Below are 21972 nucleotides of genomic sequence, written 5' to 3'. Positions count from 1 at the left end.
CAACTAGCTTGACATCTGCTAGAGTTTGCAGAGCAGCTAATAATTTCACATGCTTTATGGTAACTTCATCCTTCAAAGGGTGGAGGAACCAAGAAAAGAAACTCCTATTCTAGATCACACCAAGATGAATAAACTAGTTGCTAGGATGGAAATGATGACAACTGTGAGGGAAAGTAACCATTCTACCTTAGATTTTGGGACAGGAGAGGAGGGGAGAGCAGGCAAATTTGAAATTGTTCAGAGAAATGTCACGTAGGATTGTCAAGGTATTTTGAAACATTCTCTTTCCCAGAGCTAAGGCCCAGCAAGGAGGCTGTGCCCCAAGCTTGGCATAGCAACATTCCTTTGCAATCTGGATGATCTCAGACACATCAAAATTCCAGGCCTACTTCCCAGCACCAGGTGCTCTCTGAGCTCAGACAAGCACCTGCTATATCCATGTTCTGGTCCTGAAGCCCTGCTATGAATCAAACTTGTCACATTGTTGCTGTTAACCCTCCTTGTCAGGGCTACAGCTCACTTGGTTGTCATAGGTCTAAGTACTGAGATCTCTCCACACTAAAGCAGGTCCCTCCCACTAGGGGCAGAACTCCAGCACATGTATCTTTGCTGGCAAGCTGTTTTCCTCACTTTGAAATGAATTCAACTTCAGTTTATGTCCTAACTCTCCTTTCTTTAGCCTGTTCTGCTCAGCTCTGGACATTCCCAGGTTAGAGGCCACTTCTAGTCCAGTTGACAGGACTCTCATGGTCTAAAATTCTACAGGAGATGTCTGTCAAATAATAAAATGGATCTGCAATCTCATCTATTCATTTGTTCTCTCCAGTAATCAGATGGCAACTACGTTTGTCTGGCCATCTTGTACGACTCTCATTTATGCTCATTGTAATGGTGCCCACAGGATGTCCACTCAACATGTTGACATCTTTCTTTGCTCCTTCACTCTTCCTTCATGCCACTTGAAACCTGATATCAACAGCATACCAGTGATGCACTCTGGCCATCAACCTGTCATCTTTTACTCCTTAATGACATTTTTTATTTCTCTTCTTTTTGGTTATATGTTGCAACCTGCTTATAGCTACAATGTACCTTTTCACTGCCCCTCCCTGTAATGCTTATCTTTAGTTCTTCAGAAGCAATAATATAGCAAGTCTTGCTGCCACACAGTAACACAGGTATAATGTTTGTTTTGAAAAAGGTGGGCCTCTGCTATTATGGGAAGCTTGGGTAAGTCATTCCAAAACGAATCAGCTCTCAGGAATGAAATTCTGAAAACACAAACAGAATCCTGATGAGAATGAAAATCGGGAGTTATCTAAATAGACTACTGTGAATGATCATGAAACTCATCAACTGACTTATATTTGCAAAAGATATTTGTAGAAGAAGGGCTGACAACAGAGGATTTATACAAAAGCATGTCAGAATCCTGCAAAGTTAGTACCAATAGGATTAAAGCTCAAAAAAAGCAAAAATGTCAAGATAAGAATAACAAACTGAGTTTATTGGTTTGCTTTTAGCTACATGAAGCAGGGGAAATAGGATCTAAGAAGGGAAAGGACTATTTCTTTGGCTGGAAAGAACAATAATGACCAATGATGGAGAGAAAATTAAGCTGCTCAGCTCCTGTTTGACTTCTGTTTTTTCAGCCAAGGACTAGAAAAAAATGGAAGGTGTGAGATATAAAGATTATGTTTTCACACAGATGAAGGAAAGGGTGTTTTTCTTTCACTCTTCTCTGCAAAAACAATTTTCAGAATAAGGGGGAAAACAGGAAACCAATCACCAGGAACCAGGTTTGAGATTAGGATAGTGTAACTGGGTAAGCCAAGATTTAAGCCGTGCTTAATTGCTTCATAAATATTAACTTCTCCTCTCTGGGAGGAGCTAACGTTCATTTTAACGTACATGTGATCTATGTGGATATAGGTGGAGGGGGGGAACATGTTAAGGGGGAAGCATGAAGTAGGTGGACCAGGAAGTTGTATACCTCAAAGTACTCAGCCAATGAGGAAATGAGGGAGGGACTTCGTGTTTCAGGACAGATTTAAACAGCTAGTTTCACTTTTCTGTTGTGTTGTTATTCAGGCAGTACCCTTACTTCTTCCAAGAAATGAGCTTGCCTCATCTACCTCAGGAGTCTTTTTCATTTCTTTGAGAAATTTTATTCCTAACAAAGGTAAATGCCTCATAGTGAGTTGAAACTCAAGACAGAGACAGGAAGACAAGTCTTACCCTCAATGAGTTCAAGACACAAGATCCAAAAGAGCATCTTTGAGAACTTTCAGAATTTGCAGGAATGATTACCGAGACAGCATGTGAGATCTCTGAAAGAGTATGAAGAATTGAAGAGCTACCTGGAGAACAGCTAGCCTAGAGCAGATTAAATGTTGCACGTTTTTAAAAAGAAAGCAGTAGAAAAGAGGAAATGCATTCTTCAACCTACAGGCCAGGCAGTTTGATCTAGCAAAATTCTAGATTGCAAAATTCAAGGAATGGTGTGTAAACAGCTAGAAAAGGAAATGCTGGTCACAAGCAAGGGCAGATCATAACAAATGCAAGGACAGGTCATACCAAACTAAACATTTTTTTATGAATTTACTCAATTCCAAGTAGATTAGTAATCTACATAGAGGTAGTTTAACCATTATATTCAGCAAGGCATCTCACAAAGCCTCTGGTGTTATTCTTGCAGATACAACGTAGTTAGACAGCAGATAATTGGATGGCCAAATAGACCCAAAGAGTAGTGATGATTCATTGTCAATTAAGAAGGTCTCCAAATTACCCTATTCCCTTCGAGGGTCTGATCATTCCAGTCACCAAAGTTTCTAACCTTGGAGTCATCTTTGACTTTCTATCCTCCTCACCTAAATTCTGTAAGTTGCCAAGGCTTGTAGATTCTAGTATCACATTACTCACATCCAACCCCTTCTTAACTTAGCCACCACCCTATCTCAAGTCCTCAACACTGCTCACTAGTTATAACATCCTAAAAGTTCTCCTAACCTTCAAGTTCTTCCCAAACCAATCCATCCATCACAAAAAGGCCAAAATAATCTTTACAAGGGAGTAGTTCTCACCATGTAAAAATCCTTCAGTGGCTCTTTATCATCCTTTTAAGGCCCTTTACAATCTACCTACAAGCTAACTTTCCAGTCTTTTATTTTTAAACAAAACATTAGTCTCCATAATTCAGCAAAAATGAACTGGGCATGGACATGCCAGCTCCTGCCCTGTATATTCCTGCTGGATGTACCCCATGCCTGAAATGAACATTCTTCTGATCTTTGCCTCTTACAACTGGACTTCCTTCAAAGCTCAACTCAAACTACACCTCCCACATTCTTTCCTCATGCCACTCTAAACTAAAAGTATTATGCAGGGTCACTCCCACTTGAAATTTTGTTTAAATCTCTTTTGCATGTCACTTCCTACGTATCTTGTTTTCATATCAGGAGTGCGCAGGTACTTTAAATTTAATCTATTATTTTCTTTACCACTTTAATTTCAGACAATCACTAATAAATAAAGCCCGTATTTGTAGTGTTTGCTCATTTCTGAGATGTAAAATGCTCACTCTGAAAAATTCAACAACTGGGCTCCAAGTTTTTTGAGGCCAGGGGCTTGGGAGGCCACTCGTCTTGGTATCCTCAGCAACCAGCAACCACAAAGTCAAGTGGCATTTACTTAGTACCCACTAGGTGCCAGGCATCGTGGCAAGGGCTGAAGCTACAAAGGCATCCTCCGCGTTCACAGAGCTCAGTCTAACCGGAGAGACAGTTCTCAAAAACAAATAAAAACAAAAATCCACGTACAAACAGGACAGAGGCTGGATAAACAGGGGGCAGTCTCAGGAGGAGGAGGGCTGGGACACATGTGCAGCAGAACGTAGAACCTTAGCTGAAATTTGAAGGCAAGCCAGGCAAGCCAGAGGGCAGGGATTGAGGCGGAGAGCTCAGGCGCGACACAGACGCCCTCACCAGCACCAAGAATCTCGCAGTTCGGTGTCGGTCCTGAGGAGGGAGAGAGAAGGGTTTTACTGGCCACAGCCCGGAGGCTTCTCTTTTCGACAGCCACGGGAGCTCACGGGCTGCCGGAGGGGAGGTCGGGACACACGCTCGCACCGAGGACCGATTAAAGCTTAACACTGCACTAAGAACGGGGGCGGGGGGCTCCCCGGGTGGACTTGGGTTAAACAAGAATCGTCCGTCCGTGGCTGCAGACCCCGGGGAGGGAGCCACACGCCCAGGACCGCCAAACGCCGGGATCAGACCCGGAGGACGGCTCTGGCACCCCCGCCCCTCCTCCAGGCAGCCGGGGTGGGGGTGGGGGCTCTGACCCTCTCTCGGGTCAAAGGTGTCCCGAGAGTGGCAGCTCTCCCAACCTGCCTACGTGGGTTCCAGCAGGTAGAGGACCGGGAGGATGGGGCAGGCGGGAGGCGGTAAGGGCGCAGACCCCAGGATTAGCATGAAATGCAACCTACGCTGAAACCCGCAGCGAGGCTCCGCCCCCTCCCTCCACCGGCAGCGCCAACGGCTGGAGGGCTCACCGACGGGTTCCAGGGGGCGGGCGTCACATGACGCCAATGGCCTCGCTCCCAGTAGTCGCGCGATTCGCCGTCATATCAGCCTATGCCCCCTGCCGCTGATTGGTCGGCGCCTCGCTCCCGCCCCCTCCTCGCCCTTCTCCCTTTTTCTCCGGTAACCCAGGCCGGAGAGCCGCCCAGCAGCGGGTCTCTGGAGCGCGGTGGTGGCTAGCGGCGCGAGGGCGGCGAGGCCAGGAGGCGGCGGAGGCGGCGGCCCGGGCCCCACTCGAGGGGAAAGGTGCAGGTTTCGCGGTGTGCATGAGAACAAGGGGGAGAGTCAGCTGGGCTTCGGGGGAGGGTGACCTTCAGAAAATCGGAGCCCGGGGAGGGAGGAATCTCTGCGAGCCGAGGAAGGAGCGGCGCCTCAGGGACTGGGGTGTTGCCGGGCGGGGGCTCCTCTGGTTTAAGGTCCCCCTCTGGAGCCGGTTGTGGGGGGGCAACCCCGGCGGCCCCCGCCCTCCCGGACCGATGCTCCGCTGGGGGTGCCGAGGACCGGAGCCGCCCCTGCTGCTCCTCGGGCCTGGCTCCCCCCAGAGCCGGCAGACCGACGTGTCAGCGCCGACGGCCTGGGGAAAGGAGGGTGGGGAGATGACAGCCCGATTACCGCGGCGTCGCGGCACCCGGAGGGCAGGGCCCTTTTGGAAAAGGGTTCCTTAGAAGCCCCCCTCCAGGCAGCTCCATCCGCCACGTGTGCCCAGGAAACACAGTCTGGGGAGTCTTGTGGGCTAGTTCCTGAGTTTTAAAAAATGAGTTAATACCGTAGTTCCATTTTTAAAGAAAGATTAAATACCCCATGTCCATTGTGTGATGTAGCTTAAGTGCCACACAAACTGTAGAACACCTGTGCATTCGATACCCAAAGCTTAGTACGATGTTTGGCACATAGTAGGCTTTTAAGGCTTATTAAATATATATATGGTGCATAGAAAAAGACCTGGAGCCAGGAAGAACTGGCTTTGGCACCCTGGGCAAGGCACTGAACTCCATTTGCTCCCGTTTCCACATCGGTAAAATGAGCTGGAGACGGAAATGGCAAATCACTGAAGTCTCTCTGCCAAGAAAATCCCCAAATGGGGTCTTGAAGAGTCTGAAAGGACGGAACAAGACACCTGCACGTTGAGAAAGTCAAATAGTGATTTTGTTTTTATACGTTTAGATTCCATTCTGCAATTTATTGTATTCTGTAGCCGCTTGTCCCCTGTTTCTTCCTCTTTGAGTTAAGTTCAGTTTTCCTTCTCTGCGTTTAAATTCAGTTATGGTATCATAAATCACCTTAACTCAAAGAAATAAGTTATATTTATACAGCTTTGCGTACCCATACGCCTTTTCGGGAAATCTGTTTTCTAACAAGCCTAACAGAATGCAGGTGGGTAACAAGAAGTCTATTATCTCTGTTCAATTTAAGAGCAGGACTCTTATTAATCAGCCTTTCCTGACAGCAGGATGGAAAGAGGGGGTTGTGGCCCAGCCAGTCCTATTGTTTTTACTTCTATTCTACTTGAGACTTTGTAACCAATCATATTGTTTTCCACCTGTACTTGTTCTCTTGTACTTCCCAAAACTGTATTAAGACTGCTAAGCCCTACCTCATGATCTTTTGGCTAAGGAATCAAGAGACTCCTTTGGTAATTTCTTGTCACAATAAATTGAATGTACTTGGAACTTTGTGCTTTGGGGTACCTTACTTTTCAGATGTAACAACATTCATTATTTCGTTTGAGCCTGGCTGGTAATCCCCAAGAGGTGGAAACTTGCAGGGATTATCCCCATTTTACAGGTGAAGACATTTTAAAACTTAAGATATTTTGGTTCCTGATTTGAGCCTTGAAGGAAGCTGTCCCCCAGATAGCCTTTCCCGTTAACCCTTGTTATTAATGTTTCCTCTCTTCCTCCTCAGTTTGCATTGTGTTATTATGTGTGTAATAATATACATTCTCTAAGTTCCTTGAGGGCAGGGATTCTATTCTCTCGCTTTGTGTGTGTATGTCCCCAGTACTTGATACATTATTTGTAGGGGTTTCATAGGCAAGTCAGAAGATAGGGACAACTCAAGATTTCAACCCAGGTGAATGACTAGATAGGACAGAAGCTTCATTTGCCTAATAAAAATAACCTGATGAATTTTTTCTTTCTCGATTGCTTATGTCTCTTCCTGTTTATTCTGTCTTTGATCTCTTGTCCCTCTTTTTGTTTCCTTTTCCTTTTTTTACTGTTCTCCTAATAAAATTTTAAAACAAGATCAGTTTATGCTAAAAAGTCATTCAGCATACACATTTACTATGTGCAAAGCTCAGGGAATACCTTATCAACTCACTATCCCTCTCTCCGTAGTGGTTCTTCCAAACCTTTCCATCCCTCTTGAAACTTTCCTTGGCTCCCTCTCAGCTGAGAACTTTGCCTCATCTTTTACTGAAAAATTTGAAGCCATTCTCAGAAAGCTCCTGATTCTTATATCACTCATATGTCTTCTGCTACTACCTCCTCCAACACCCATCTTACACAGAGGTGGCCCTACCTTTTTCCGAGGCAAACCCCTCCACCTACGCAAACAATCCAATTCCATCCTGTCTCCAACAGAGTACACCCACTGTGATCCCACTATCTCACTTGTCTTCTATCTCTCTGTTGGCTTCTTTCCTGTTGTCTACTAACATACCCATTTCTCTCTAACCTTCACTTGAATGAGCAAAACCAGGAGATCATTGTACACGGTAATAACAACGTTTTTCGATGACCACCTTTGATAGACTTACTTAACTCTTCCCAGCTATGCAGTGATCTAAGACAATTTCAAAAGACTCACTGATGCTATCCACAGCAAGAGAAAAAACTGTGGAGTCTGAATGCAGATCAAAACATACTATTTTCTCTTTTTTGTTTGTTTTTTCTTTCTTGTGGTTTTCCCTTTAGTTCTGATTCTTTTACACCATGACTGAAGTGGAAATATGTTTAATATGATTGTACATGTATAGCATGTATCAGATTGCTTGCTGTCTTGGGGGGGAAGGAGAAAAAAATTTGAAACTAAAAATCTTATAAATGTGGATGTTGAAAACTATCTTTACATTTAATTGGGAAAAAAATACTATTAAGTGTGTAAAAAAAAAAGAAACCTTTACTTGATCTTTCCATCTCCGCTGTCATCCTATATCTCTTGCCTTTTCTGGCCAAAATCCTTTAAAAATATCTAAAATAGGTACCTCCATTTCTTCTCACTCTTGACTCCCTACAGTCCAGCTTCTGACCTCTTCATTCAATTGAAACTTCCCTCTCCAAAGTTACCAATGATTAGATCACCTAATTGCTAAATCCAGTAGCCTTTCCTCAGTCTTCGTTTTCCTGACCTCTTTGAGAGTGTCAGTTATCCTTTCCTCCATGTTATTCTTTTCTCTCTAGGTTTTTGGGACTGTACTCTTTGTTCTCCTACCTCTCTGATTATTCTTCTCAGTCTATTTTGCTGGATCTCATCCAAGTCATGCCTACTTACCGTGAGTGTCCCACAGGATTCTTTCCTGTGCCCTCCTCTTTACTACTTCATTTGATAATGTCATCAGCTCGTATAGATATCTCCATGCTAATGATTCTCAGATCTCCTTATCCAGCCCTAACCTCTCTACTGATCTCCAGTTTGACATCTACAACTACCTTTCAGACATCTTGAACCGGATGTCTTAAACTCAACATATCCAAAACCAAACTCTGTCTTGTCCCCTAAACCCTTCTAAACTTCCCTGCTTTTCCTTTCTTCCTTCCGTTACCACCCTCCAGGGTATCTTCCTCCGTTCCTCACTATCTCTCATTCCATTGTCCAGTCTCTTGCCAGTGTATTTTGATTTCACCTTTTCAACTACAGTTCCTCTCTTTTGGTACTGCTACCATCCTGGTGCAGGCCCTCATCACCTCTACACCTAAACTGTTAGAAAAGCCTGCTCCAGTTCATCTTCCATTCAACTGCCAAAGTGATTTTCTTGAAGTGCCAGTCCAGTCATGTTACCGCCATACCTCACTCCCAGACGCCAGTGGTTTCCAGTCATCTACAGGATCAAATATAAAACCTTCTATTTGTCATTCAGTGCCATCATAACCTGGCTTCTTCTCTTCCAGTTTACTTATACCTTAGCTTTCTCCATGCCCCTTGTATTCTGATCTAGTGACATTGGTTTTCATGTTCATCAACAATACATAACATCTCTTGGCTCTAGGTATCTTCTCTGTGTCCCCCATGCCTGGAGTGCTCTTCCTCCTCATCTTTGCCTTGTGGCTTCCTTTAAGACCCAGCTAAAATGCCACCTTCTATAGGAAGTCTTTCCCAGTTCCTCTTAATTCTAGTGCTTCCTTCTTTTTTTCCTATTTATCCTGTATTTAGATTGTTTGTACATTTTTGTTTACTAATCTCCTCCATTAGATTGTAAACTTTACGTTTCCCACACTTAGCACCATATCCTTAAAAGTCTACAAGAGGACATAAAACATGTATGCAAATAAACTATGCTGTAAAGCAGAATGTGGTAAGGACAGGGAAGAGTTCCAAATAAGCTATTATGAGAAACGTGAGGGAGAGATCACTTTCAGCTAGGAGGAATCAATATCCTAAAAGAGTTAGAACAATTACCTGTCACTTTAAGGAAGAGAGAAATTTTAATATATCTCCAGGAAAAAAGGATATTTTCAAGTAGAGTCTTAGAATGTCAGGAAAAAAACTGGAAAAAGTATATTGGGCCCAGATTATATAGCAACTTGAATGTCAAAATGGGTTTATATTTTACTCGGTTATTAGTGAGAGGTCTCTGAAAGTTTCTTAGTGTATGTCCAGTGTAATCAGAGATGTTCATAGAAGGGTTGCATGAAGGATGGTTTGGAAAAAAGAAACACTGGATCTAGGATTGCCAGTTAGGAGACTGCTACAGCTTACGTGAAACGTGGTGATGGCCTGAACTTGGTGGTAGCAGGAGGAATGGAAAGAAAGGGAAAGGAAAGATAAAATTATTAGGACTTGGCAGATGATTGAGAAGCAGAAGGAAAAGTGAAAAATGATAACCAAGGTTTATTATTTGTTCTGAAAGCAGAAAATTGTGGATTCTGGATTCTGGCAAAGATCCTCAACTCCCTCTCCCCACTATCTGGTTCCCTGGTTGCCCGTACCTCCCCTAACACCACTCTCTACTCCAACAGGGACCAGACATGTTCCCCCCCGCCCCAACTCTTTAGTGGGAGAAGAGATAGGAGCGGGGCACGGCTTTATTCCCCTTCTTAGGCACTTAGAAGAGCCCCAAGTACCCATAATGGGCCCCACTCCTCCTTTCTGTTTTCTGCCACATTAAAAATCAAACATGACTAAAACTACAAGTTAATTATGAGGAGAAAAAGGTGGGGAATGGTTAGCTATTTCCTGAGTGACTGAGCCCAAATGGTAATACAGTCAAAAGAAATGTATTCATTAGTGGTAGGGTAGGTTTCATAGAATTAATTTTGGGCTGATAAAATTTGGAGTCCTGGCAAGAATATCAGGTAGCTATTCAACAGGCCGTTGGTGATAAAGGACTAGAATTCTGACAAGGACTTGGTGAAAGTACTGTGAGTTGAAAGGAGTGTCTACACACATAACTGAAGCTATAAGAGTGGATGAGGTGGGGCAGGGGAGTGGGTTATATTTTTAGAGAAAGTAGCTAAAGAGCAAACCTGAGAAGATACCCACATTTAAGAAATGGGAGAATGAAACAGCAAAGGAAACCAATCAAAGCATTAAGGAAATAATAGTCCAGTGTCAGTGAAGTCAAAGAAAGGGTTAGGTGTCCACATGTGGTCCACAAGATTCCTGAGTGCAGCCAAAGCTAGATTAAAATGTAACTAGGAAATATTTAACAAAATAAAAAAACACAAATAATTTTAACGTGGTTTTTCAAGTCAATATGCAGATCACAGGGATCCTTATATGTACCGTTTAGTGGTTCCTGTTTCTGTTTGAGATTGATACCATTTTTCTACAGTATCAAAAATCGAAGAAAATATATAAGAACATGAGAAATTTTTTAAATGCCATTGTTTTCAGTGGTAAAGAGGTCATGTATGATAATTAGGAGCAAAAGGAGATGTTGGGACAGAAACTAGATTGTAAGGTTGTGGAAGCAGTGAGTTATACAACTTTGGAAGGTTAAGTAATTAAGAGGAGAAAGAAAAGATGAGTTTGGTTGGGAGTGGACAATGTGTGTCAAAGAAAGGTTGCCAACCAGACAAGGAGGTATTAAAGGTGCTTGAGAAAGAGAGGATGATTGATGACACTAGGTTACTAAGAACTAGAAGGAGAAGCTATCAAAGGTATATGTAGAGGAGTCAGCTTTGGTCAAAACAGACTGAAATTGAAGGACTGTACATTCAAGGGAAGGGGAAAGGATAAAGGATGGCATGAATTTAAAGGTTTAACAGACTTCACATCAGATGGCTCAGTAAAGTAAGATACAGGGTCACCTGCTTAAAGTGAGAGGGGAAGGGTTGAATTTGGGGGCTTGAAAAGATGAGTAGAAAGTTTGCCATGCAGTAGCATGGCCTCAGTTAAGATCTGATATGAACATGTAGTGGATCCAGGCAGCACAGTTCTGACTTTCTTCTCTAGAAGTATAAAAAGTAGTAAGAGGTAGTTCCCCAGGATTAAGGATGGAAAGGATACGATTATAAGACAAGTGAATAGTAATGGGGGACAATATATAGTTGAGTTGGTTAGCTATAAGGTCAAGACAAAAAGGAAGGTAAGGTTAGAGCAGGGGAGATTGTCCAAAAGAACAAAGATGGAAGGACTAGAAGTCACAATGAGAATAGATTTAAGAAGTATAAAACAGGAAGATGCAATGAAGATGAATAAGTATAAGAGGTGGATCAGGAGACTATGAGCAGATATGAAATATTTGGTTCAAAATTATGAAAGGGAAACAGTTTGGACCAAAAAGTGACCCTTGTAGGTAGTTGAAGTGTAATAGAATTGTAATTAAAGGAGATTGATGAATAGGACACCATATTATTTAAGTTGATGGCTCCTTGACCAAAGAAATTGCTAAACCATATCAAGTAAGTATTTAAGGCCTAAGGACAGGTGATGGGATATAGAAAAAGATTGCTCAGGTCAAAAACCTCTGACCTGGGCCCAGTGATGACCTGTGTATCTGTTAAATCACCCAAGATCAAATTTGGAGAGAGTCATTACTAGATTGTTTGCTGGGTGATTAATTTTCCAGCAGAAGCAACTTGCAGAGACTATCTACTAGGACTAGAGGGGTTGCAATCTGCATCAGTTGAAGGAAAAAAAATGTATGCTGACAAAATTACAGATCCTTGAAGTACATTTATAAGGCATTGTGCCAGATGTTTGAGATTCCAGGACCAAAATGATAGTCCCTGCCCTTAATTAGTTTATATTCTACCTACAACACCAGATTTGTACTTAGTTAGGACAGCAGTGTGAGAGAGCTTTGAGATAGAGATACCAGTGGTAACTATAGTGCAGGCAAAAGGTAATGAGAGTTGAACCATGACTGGGTCATGGAAAGAAGGATATAGATTAGGAAGACATTTTACAAATAGAACGGGATGAGACTACTTAGCTGAATAAATTTGAAGGTAAAGGAAAGAAGCAAAAAGGACACAAGTTTTTGACCCTGGGTAAATGGGAGAACCAGTGGTGTTATCAGTAGAAATGAAGAGGAAGGAGTTGGGTCAGGTATGGGAGAGGGGGAGAAAGTGATGAATTAAGTTTTAAACATTTCTTTCCCCCCCCAAAAAAGAACAACTCACGAAGTAAATACTTCAAATTTAGGTTAGACTTCCTTGTGACTCTCAGATGATTTTTTTTTTTTTACCAGCTATTGCACCTTTTGGTCCTCATCAGAAAGCCTTTTTTACTACTGCTTTAAACAAATAAAATGAGCACTAATGCCCCTGTTTTGCATAGCAATAGGGGTTTACATTTAAACTTAATTTCAATTTAACAGCAATTTTCAGTTCTCAGCAGGATTGATGAAACATAAATTTACTTGCATTTGATTTTCCAATTCAGTATGAAGATTACCGTTATGTAATATTTGAATGACTTTTATGTATACTGCGCTATGTGGAGTTATTTTAAGGCCTTTCAGGTAGCATTGGGTGTTTGAAACCATTATGAAGATTTATATTAAAATTGTCATATTCGTGGAAATGTGAAGTTACAGGCAGCTTTTAAATAGTCCAGCAACCCTTCCCACATTTTGCCATAACAGTTGATGCATATAATGAGCAGGAGAGGAGTGTTTATAGCCTGAAATGCATTAGCAGTGCAATGGGATGTATATTCAATTTTGAATAAAATTTATCCTTTCTTAGAGTCTGATTGTATTTTATGCACAGAATCGATGTTTCTGTATTCATTTATATAGGACCAAGTAGAAAGTTCCTGAAGGGCTAAATCAAAACATGTTAGCAGTCACTAGCTTATAAAAAGGTTGTGTCCCAAAGTTCTTCTGTATGTTGCATGTTCAGGACTTAATGCATTTTCCTATTGTTGTGACTATGGTTAGGTGCCTGCAGTCTGTTGAAGCCTAAAAGCAATTTCCTATAATGACCTGAAAAGTAAATGGTGTTATAGAATTTAGACACCATTTGTAACATTAATTTTATTAGAAAACACAGGTGGCCTCTCTTTCTCTCTCTGTCTCTCTTTCTCTCTCTCTCTCTCTGTGTCTCTGTCTCTGTCTCTGTCTCTGTCTCTCTCTCTCTCTCTCTCTCTCTGTCTCTCTCTCTCTCTGTCTCTCTCTCTGTATTTTCAATACCACCACCTGTGCCTTCGGAGCTTGTGCTCCTAAAATTGCGGTGCCCCAGCAACAACCACAGTGTGCAGGACGTTTTTCTGGTACACTTGCATCTTCATAGCAATGCAAGGACATAAAACAAACAAATTTCCAATGGTCTTCTAAGGTGAAAATGCCTTCCACAGTGAGAGAAAGAATTATGGAATTCAATCGCAGAATGTAGTGGCTCATTTTGTGTGTTTCTGTGTGTGTATATATTATATTTTGCTTTGTTATATGATTTCTCCCATTTATTTTACTTCTTCTACACAGCATGACTATAGTGAAAATGTATTCAATAGGAATGTATGTGTAGATCCTATATAGAATTGTATCTCGTCTTGGGGAGGGAAGGGAGTAGTAGGGGGTAGGTAGGGGGAAAAACCATCTGAGTTTTATGGTAATGATTTTAGAACATTACAAATAAATAAGATGAATATATTAAAATAAAATCACACTGCCCACCACCAAACCTGCAGAGCTCACTGCTGGAACTCAGTCTTAGGAGTTTGACAGCTTAAGCAGGAAGGTCTCAGCGTGAATTTAAATTCAGTTACCTCAGCAGCAAAAGCTCTGGTACCAGTTCTGTTTTTTGAGGTATATATAAAAGTTATCAAGTATTCTATTGGTTCTTGTTGAAGGAAATATATAAGCCTTTTTTTATCTTTGTATCATTCAGGTGTCACGATGGATCTAGTACTGAATTTTGCAGATTATTATTTTTTCACACCATATGTATATCCAAGTACGTGGTCAGAGGATGACATCATCCGACAGTGCCTCAGTCTCCTGGTTGTAACAAATCTGGGTGCTTACATTTTATATTTCTTTTTTGCAACTCTGAGCTATTATTTTGTCTTTGATCACTCATTGATGAAACATCCACTTTTTTTAGAGGTAACCATTTCGTTTTTCCTGTATGCTATATGTATCAGTTAAAAGTATGGGGAGGGGTGGGATTATTGACTATTTCTGGCCTATGAATGAGTATTCTTTTTTTTTAACTAGGCTAAAACTACTAGGCTGACATTGCAGTGGGCATGGTCAAAGAATTCTAAAAGCCTAATTAATAAACTATAAACAAGTGTAGCTTTCATAGCTAATTGTTTTCTTTAGTGTGTATCCTTAAGCAGAACAGTGGAAATAGAATAGTTAGTTTTTATATTATTATTAATAGCCTTCATTTATAAGATGCTTTGACGTTTACAGAGTTTACAATTATTACCTCACTTAATCCTCACAGTAATCTTGGGAGTAGGTGCTATTATTATCCCCATTTACATGTGAAGGAAATAAGGAAGACAGAGGTTAAGTGACTTGTACTGGGACACACAGCTAGCAAGTGTCTGAGGCAGGATTTGAACTCCAGTCTCCCTGACTGGATCAGCTAGCTGGTGGTACTATGGATATTGTGCTGGGGTTGTATTCAAGAAGACCTGAATTCAAATCCAGTCTTAGATACTAGCACTGTTACCCTGGGCAAGTCACTTAACCCTGTTTGCCTCAATTTTCTCACCTGCAAAATGAGCTGGAGAAGGAAATGGCAAACTACTCCAGTATCTTTGCCAAAAAAAACCCAAATGGGGTCATGACAGTCAGACTCAACTGAAATGACAGAACAACTTTGTGACTCCAAGCCTGGGACTCAACCTACTCTGCCACCTAGCTGCTTATTGAATTTAGAATTTTTAGAATTATTTTTAATCAGTTTCGTATTTCAGTCCCCTTTGTTCTCAAAGATCGCAGAGTTAGAATTGCAAACATTATGGACTGGTACGGTGAATCTGGTCAAAGAAAAATTTTGGTTGTATTCATTGCATATTCCTGAAATGGCAGTGTCCAGTAGGGATTGTTTAAGGAAAAAAGTGTCTCTGTGAAATTAAAATTAGTCATATATGTTAAGGAAATGTCCTTTTCCTGGTATATCTCTCTCTTTTTCTTCCTTAGCCTCTGTCTCTCTCTGTCTCTCTGCTCCCCTCTATTCCTTCTCTTTTTCCCATCTCTTCTCTCTTACTTTCTCTCTCTCTCTTTCTAGCATAATAAGTTTATAATATAAAATCATTTCGGCTAAAAATAAATAAAATGATACTAATAAAAGGGGTCTTTAAACCACAATTAGAAGTAATTACATATTTGAGATTATGCACATTGAAAACAAATAATGGATCCAGTTTTAATACTTAAAATCTGAATTTCAGAATCAAGTATTTCGAGAGATTAAGTATACTGTCCAAGCACTGCCATGGATAAGTATTCCCACAGTTTCATTGTTTCTGGCAGAGGTCAGAGGTTACAGCAAACTGTATGACAACATTGAAGATTCAGCATATGGTGAGTAAACAGTTTGAGTGTCAAGAAAAGAGAATCTGAATATAGATGAATGTCTTTTAAAAGCTAAGTTGCCTTCTTCGCATAACAATTGTTAATTCCATTGAGGTTATCTTAAGAAAAAAGGTGAAGTCATCAAACCTGAAATAATTTAAATAGAAAATATACCCAAGGGTGCTGCAGACACCATATAGAATTCCTATTAAATTTTTATTTTCTTTCTGAATATTAAGGGTTAAGTTGCATAAAAAGTCCTGACACTTGGGTGAAAGGATCTAAAAAGCACTTCTGTATTGATTAGCTAAATTTGAGAGGCCTAGGTTAATCTAGATATTTTGCATACAAAATTATGAGAAATAAAAATATTTACACTTAACAATAGCAGTTGCAAGAAGCAAATTGCATGTGTATGATAATTGTATGAAAAATATTCAGAGGTGGTTTCTACCCATGAGGACTTTGTAATCTATGTAGTTAGTAAGGGGTACTTAAAAGACATGGCAAAAGTTGATCAAGGCAACACTTGGTTTAAGTACCAAAGTAGCGATATGGAAAATAGCCCCATTAGGAGTTCAGGGGATGGAGAGATCACAGGTAGGATGGAATGATATCAAAAGCTTTGAGCTACGCTTTGAAAAATGAATAGGATTTATATAGGTAGAGAAGAGAGGGCTTTTCATACAGATGAAAGAGTTATGAGCAAAGGTATGGAGACAGAACCACGAGCAAACTTGCCAGGCTATAGCAGAGGCTTAGTACCTAACGAGATAAAGTTGGAAACATAGAGGCCACTCTACATTTGTAGAGTGTCATGAATATTAGGCTGAAAAGTTTATATTTTTTCGATAGAATCTGAGTTGGAACATACCTCCAAAAGTTACCTAATTCAACCCTTTTCTGAATCTTGAATCCTCTCTAGAATATCCCTAACAAATGATTGTCCTGCCTTTGCTAGAATACCTCTAGTGATAAAACTTAAGTTTCTTGAGGGCAAGTACTGTTTCATTTTTGCCTTTGCATCCTCAGTACAAAAGTGCTTAATAAATGCAGTTGGTTGACTGATTGGTAGAGATCTTGCAGCTTTGCAAGGCAGCGCAATTCATTTTTGGATAGCCCAGTTGTTCAGAAGTTTTTTATATTGAACTAAAATTTGCCTCCCTTGTAACTTCTACCCTGTTAGTTAAGGTCTTATCTTTTGGAACCAAGCAGAATAAGTCTTCTTCCATTTCTACCACAAAACAACCCTGTAAAGATTGTAAGATAATAACTGTGTTCACCCTGATCCTCCTCTTCTTCACGCTAGAGTTCCGTTGATAACTTTTCTTTGTTCCTCATATGGGCAAAGCTATGGTTTTTTTTTTACAGTCTGGGTCAGCATTCTCTCTAGATCCCTTCTTTTGTCGGTGGTCCTATTGAAATGTAGCACCCAGAACTGATCACAGTACTCCAAATGTGTTCTGATTAGGGATTGTCATTTTGCCTATTTTGGACACACCACTTCTCTTAAGGAAGCCTAAAAATAAATTTACCATTTTGTCTGTCATATCATTAAGTTGACTTAGATGGAGCTTATACTCCATTGAATTCCCTGGGTCTTTTTCATACGAAAAATGGGGAACTAGAAGGGCCCCTGGGCTCCTGACTCCTGTTTTCTACTGGGCTTAAGCAGCAACATTCACTTCTTGGCTTCTGTGACCTCCTAGGCCTTTTCAGACCCACTCCAGCACAAGACTTCCTGCCTGTCACACCCCTCACTCCTTCTTCAGGGCCAACTCCTGAAGCTTTATAAGATGCAGCCCTCAATGGACCTCTCTCCAGTCATTGATACTCTGCATGTACTTACTCCTCAATGGTTCCCATACTTCTGTCCCTTTATATTGTGCACATCTTAGCAATTTTGAACTCCCAGCTACTTATGTACAAACCCCATTCTCTATACACAACTGTCCACACTCTTAGTCCCATTCACCGCAGCCCTACACCTTCAGTATCCCCTCCAGTACTCCAGATATGCCCACCCACTGTATTTCTTGGAACCCTGAGAAGTTTAGCCTATAAAGCTTTTTTTTTAATACATACAACTGTGTCATATAAAACATCACACCTTCCAACTTCAGTTTTTGTATAGATTTGATAATTATGTATGCATTCAAGTCTTCATCCAACTCACAGACAAAAATATTTTATGTATCCAAAGCTCTTCAGTGAAGTGGTTTTTAAAATATTAATCTGACAATATTAGAAGGCAAGATGACTAAGAAGTTATTATGATAATCTAGACATGAAGTGATAAGCTCATGGAAAGAAAAAGATAAATTTGAAAAACATTAAAGGATGGCATAAGGTAAGGGGGCACAAGGGAATAGATAATTAGTTATCCAAAAATGGATATCTAATATCTTTGGGTAGATTTGCATTAAAGTGTCATATATTTCAATTCCTTCAGAGAAAGAAAATAGAGAAATAAATGAAACTAAAATGAAGGGAGGGAATAATCATGAATTTCTAGAAAATTCTAAGGATGCTATTTTATATTATAGTTAGTTACCATATGAGACTTCAAGACTGTGTTTTGTTCTTAGAAAAACTCCTGAAAAGTGAGTTTTGATCTTGAACTATAAGCTTAAGTTTGATTCTGCTACTCTCTTTCTTTCCCTATGCTAGGTTGGCCTGGAGTCATTTTCAGCATGCTATCCTTCCTCTTCTTCACTGACATGCTAATCTACTGGATTCATCGGGGCCTTCATCATAAGCTTGTATATAAGGTAGAGTTTTTCTGGGCAAAGCAGAAAAATACTACTATATAACTTCTTTATTATATAAAAATATATACATAATTATTTTCAAAACTTTCCCTAGATCAGATTCTTTAGTGACCATTTATTTTTTTGTTTGAATGAATCTATGTGGTGCTAGAAAGGGGTATTTTTTTTTAAAGATCATTTTTAAGAGTTTACAAAATTAATTTTGTTTGACAGCAAGAGTTTGGATGTTAAATTTTAACAGTGATTTTGAGAGTTATTCTTCAGGTAGGCATCATTTTTACCTATACATCTAAATTCATATTATATGACTTTGGGCAAGTCATTTAACTCTGGGTTTCATTTTCTTCATCTGTAAAGTTAAGAGAGTTGAACTACGTGATCCCTGAGGTCATTTGTATCTATAAATCTGTTCTATATGAAAAATTGCATTTTGCAGAATAAAGTTGTTTTTTGATAATGATTTCTTTTCCTTCTGTAGCATTTACACAAGCCACATCATGTTTGGAAGATTACTACACCATTTGCAAGTCATGCTTTTCACCCAGTGGATGGCTTCCTTCAGAGTCTACCATATCATATCTACCCCTTCATCTTTCCATTACACAAAGTGGTTTATTTAGGCCTCTATGTCTGTGTGAATGTCTGGACAATTTCCATCCATGATGGTGACTTCCGAGTTCCAAAATTCTTAGAAGCAGTTATTAATGGCTCAGCCCATCACACAGATCACCACCTCTACTTTGACTATAACTATGGTCAATATTTCACATTGTGGGATAGAATTGGAGGCTCTTTCAAGTATCCTACTGCTTTTGAAGGCAAGGGACCGCTAAATTATATGAAGACAATAACTGAAGAAAAATTAAATGGCCATGCAGCAAACGGTTGCAAGAATGAACAGTTTTTCGATGGAGAGAGTTTAAAGACTAAGTAGGTTGTTGCCTAATCACTGCTAAATAACAACACCTAGTAAAGAAAAACCTATTCAACAGGTAGCCAAATGGTATTATCAAATTCAAGTCTTCTGATGTCACTTAAGAGTCAGCACTATGTGCAACTATGATGTGATCATGGTGATGGATTGCAGCAGGATGCTGTGAGCACCAGAATCTGGGCCCCACAGTTCCAACACCAGATATTGGACTAAGGTCTTCCTTAATTAGTTGTTTCCTTCTGGAAAAGCTGTGGTTCATAAGGCCTCAAAAAATGTACAGAAAGAAAATGAGGAATGGTAGCAGGGTAATTGTATGTAATATACCTTATACTCCTATTCATTGAGGAAGACTAATTTTGTTTAAAAACAAGATTTAGTATCATAACAAAGAGCTTTTAATCTGAGGGTGAAAAGCCTTATTGTGATAATGTTAAGTGGTCTGTTGAAGGTGGGGTGACTACATGCAGCACTTTATTTAAATGAGAATGTCTTTGTGAAGTTACATATTCTGGTGTATAAAATTAGCAGCTAAACAATGTAAGCTAACAAGATTAACAAGATTTGCCATCCTTCTATACCAAGAAAATTCATTTTGGGGACAGTGCCATATGTAAAGTTAATAGACGTATGCTGTCTTACAGTGAAGTGAATAAGTAGATTCTTCTTTCCCTAAATTGAAACTACCCTGGTTTTATTTATAATGACTTATCCAGACCTAAGATTACATAAATAAAACTTTCAGGTGTTTTTAAAAATTTAAAACAATAATAATCACTTTGGTTTAATGCTTGAATCTGAATGTACTTTAAAAAGTGAAATTTGATATCTGAATAAGAATATATTTGACAGTACTAATTTTATATTAAATTGATGCACTGCACTTTTGATACATGTCAAAGCTACATACCTACAATTTTCTATAAAGTGGAAAGGATTTCTAAATAAATAGTCAACATGAAAGATTAATTTTGCAATTAAGTCATTCCACCAAAAAAGATTTAGCTAAATACCGTGCATGGTAAAGTGAATATGATTTGCAAAAGCATTCTATGCAAGTATTTGTATAAATGTCAATAAATATAAAACATTGTCATCAAACTGATCCAATTAAATTTTCTCACAACATAGCAAGGTGGTTTTGTGTACAATTGAAACAAAAGCAGCATGAAATGTTAGAAATGTGCACAGATGCCAGTTGTTAAAAATGCCCTTGATAGTATTTGTTCAGTGTTTACTTGGCTATTGTCTGAGTAATAGACTTTAGGATGAATCATAAAATTTTGTGCTTGGGTATAGAAACTTTTTTTTGTTTTTAATCTTAATGAAATTTACATTACTTTCCTTCAGATTATAGTGGAGAGATGAGCTGTAGCTGCTCTGGTTTCTTCAATATTCTCTGACCAAATGTGAAAAGATCTCTTCACAGTCAAGGAAAGGAAGTCATTTCCTTTTGGCCTGGCATACTCCAAATTAATAAATGGAACAGTATTTTCCCCAATAAGTTGTGATAGTCCTTTTATATTAGTCAGTAAGCTTAATAGTCCCACCTGTGCATTCAGTAATTTGTGAGAGTTCCAATGTATGTACACTGCCTTTATTAGACTACATTTTGAGTGTGGGTTCAAATCTAGATACCAAGTTTTAAGAACAGTGATAAACTAGAGAATGTTCAGAGGCCGTCCAGGATGGTGGAGTACCTGGAGATCATACCCTCGGAGGATTATCAAACATTTATTAAGCATCTGCTGTGTACCAGACTAGGCAGTTAAGTGGTGTAGTGGAGAGAGTGCCAGGTCCAGAGTCAGGAAGACTGATCTTCTCACATTCAAATCTGACCTCTGACAATAGCTGTGTGACACATATCTCTGTGTGCTTCATTTTCCTCATCTGTACAATATGCTGGGGAAGGAAATAGCAAAAACACTCCAGTATCTTTGCCACGAAAGCCCCAAATGGAGTCGCTGAGAGTCAGACAAAACTGAAATGACTGAATGACAATGTACCAGACATTATACTATATGGTAAAGACAGAAAAATGAAACACCATCTGCCTTTAAGGACCTCATAGTCCCCTGATGGAATGTATGTAAGGATATACAAGATAAAATATAAAGCAAATATTTCTAAAGGGAAGGAAGCTAGGATCTGGGGGGTGGGGGAGGTCAGGAAAGGCTTTAATGTAAAAAGTGGCATTTGACCTGATCTTTATAGGAAATAGGATTCTAAGAGGTAGTGAGTGAATTTCAAATCTATGGAAAAGGGATTGAACTCAAAGAGTATAACTCAGAACAATGTTTTGTTTTGTTTTTAATGTTGCTGAATCCAGATCTGTAAGATGTAAAATCTTATTTAAAGATACAAAAAAAGTCACAATTTATAACAAATTTGGGAGTTAACAGTGGTGTTGGTAGGGGGTTCTCCACATAGGAGGTATTCAAGAAAAGTCTGAATGATCTCTTGTTAGCTATGTTATAGAGGGAGTAATTGTTCTGATATGTGTTGAACTTAGATGGTCTCTGAGGTTCCATGATTCTGTATGAC

General features: G+C 39.8%; 1 protein-coding gene and 1 long non-coding RNA gene across 4 annotated transcripts in view; one reads left to right on the top strand and one right to left on the bottom strand.

The window, feature by feature from the left end:
- Window positions 1-4622, bottom strand: part of LOC140506121 (uncharacterized) — a 127996-nt gene extending 123374 nt beyond the window's left edge. The window contains exons 1-2 of the long non-coding RNA XR_011967786.1: window positions 4490-4622; window positions 3822-4019 (exon numbers count right to left, since the gene is read on the bottom strand). This is a non-coding gene — a long non-coding RNA (uncharacterized lncRNA). The remainder of the gene's footprint in view (window positions 1-3821; window positions 4020-4489) is intronic.
- SC5D (sterol-C5-desaturase) lies at window positions 4011-20558 on the top strand. Of its 3 annotated transcripts, none has more exons than XM_072612927.1 (5): window positions 4011-4110; window positions 14084-14301; window positions 15603-15735; window positions 18397-18497; window positions 18976-20558. In XM_072612927.1, the coding sequence occupies exons 2-5, from the start codon at window positions 14092-14094 to the stop codon at window positions 19429-19431; spliced, it is 900 nt and encodes a 299-aa protein (XP_072469028.1). In that variant the 5' UTR covers window positions 4011-4110; window positions 14084-14091; the 3' UTR covers window positions 19432-20558. The 3 variants fall into 3 exon arrangements, with proteins under 3 accessions (XP_072469028.1, XP_072469026.1, XP_072469027.1); XM_072612925.1 differs by lacking the exon at window positions 4011-4110 and adding an exon at window positions 4691-4829; XM_072612926.1 differs by lacking the exon at window positions 4011-4110 and adding an exon at window positions 4724-4843.
- Window positions 20559-21972: the final 1414 nt, after the last annotated feature.

The sequence above is a fragment of the Notamacropus eugenii genome, chromosome 5 (assembly GCF_028372415.1).
Source record: "Notamacropus eugenii isolate mMacEug1 chromosome 5, mMacEug1.pri_v2, whole genome shotgun sequence".
In the NCBI taxonomy this organism is placed as follows: Eukaryota; Metazoa; Chordata; class Mammalia; order Diprotodontia; family Macropodidae; genus Notamacropus; species Notamacropus eugenii.
The sequence above is the reverse complement of the archived record's forward strand: the minus strand, read 5'-3'. Positions and strand labels throughout refer to the sequence as shown.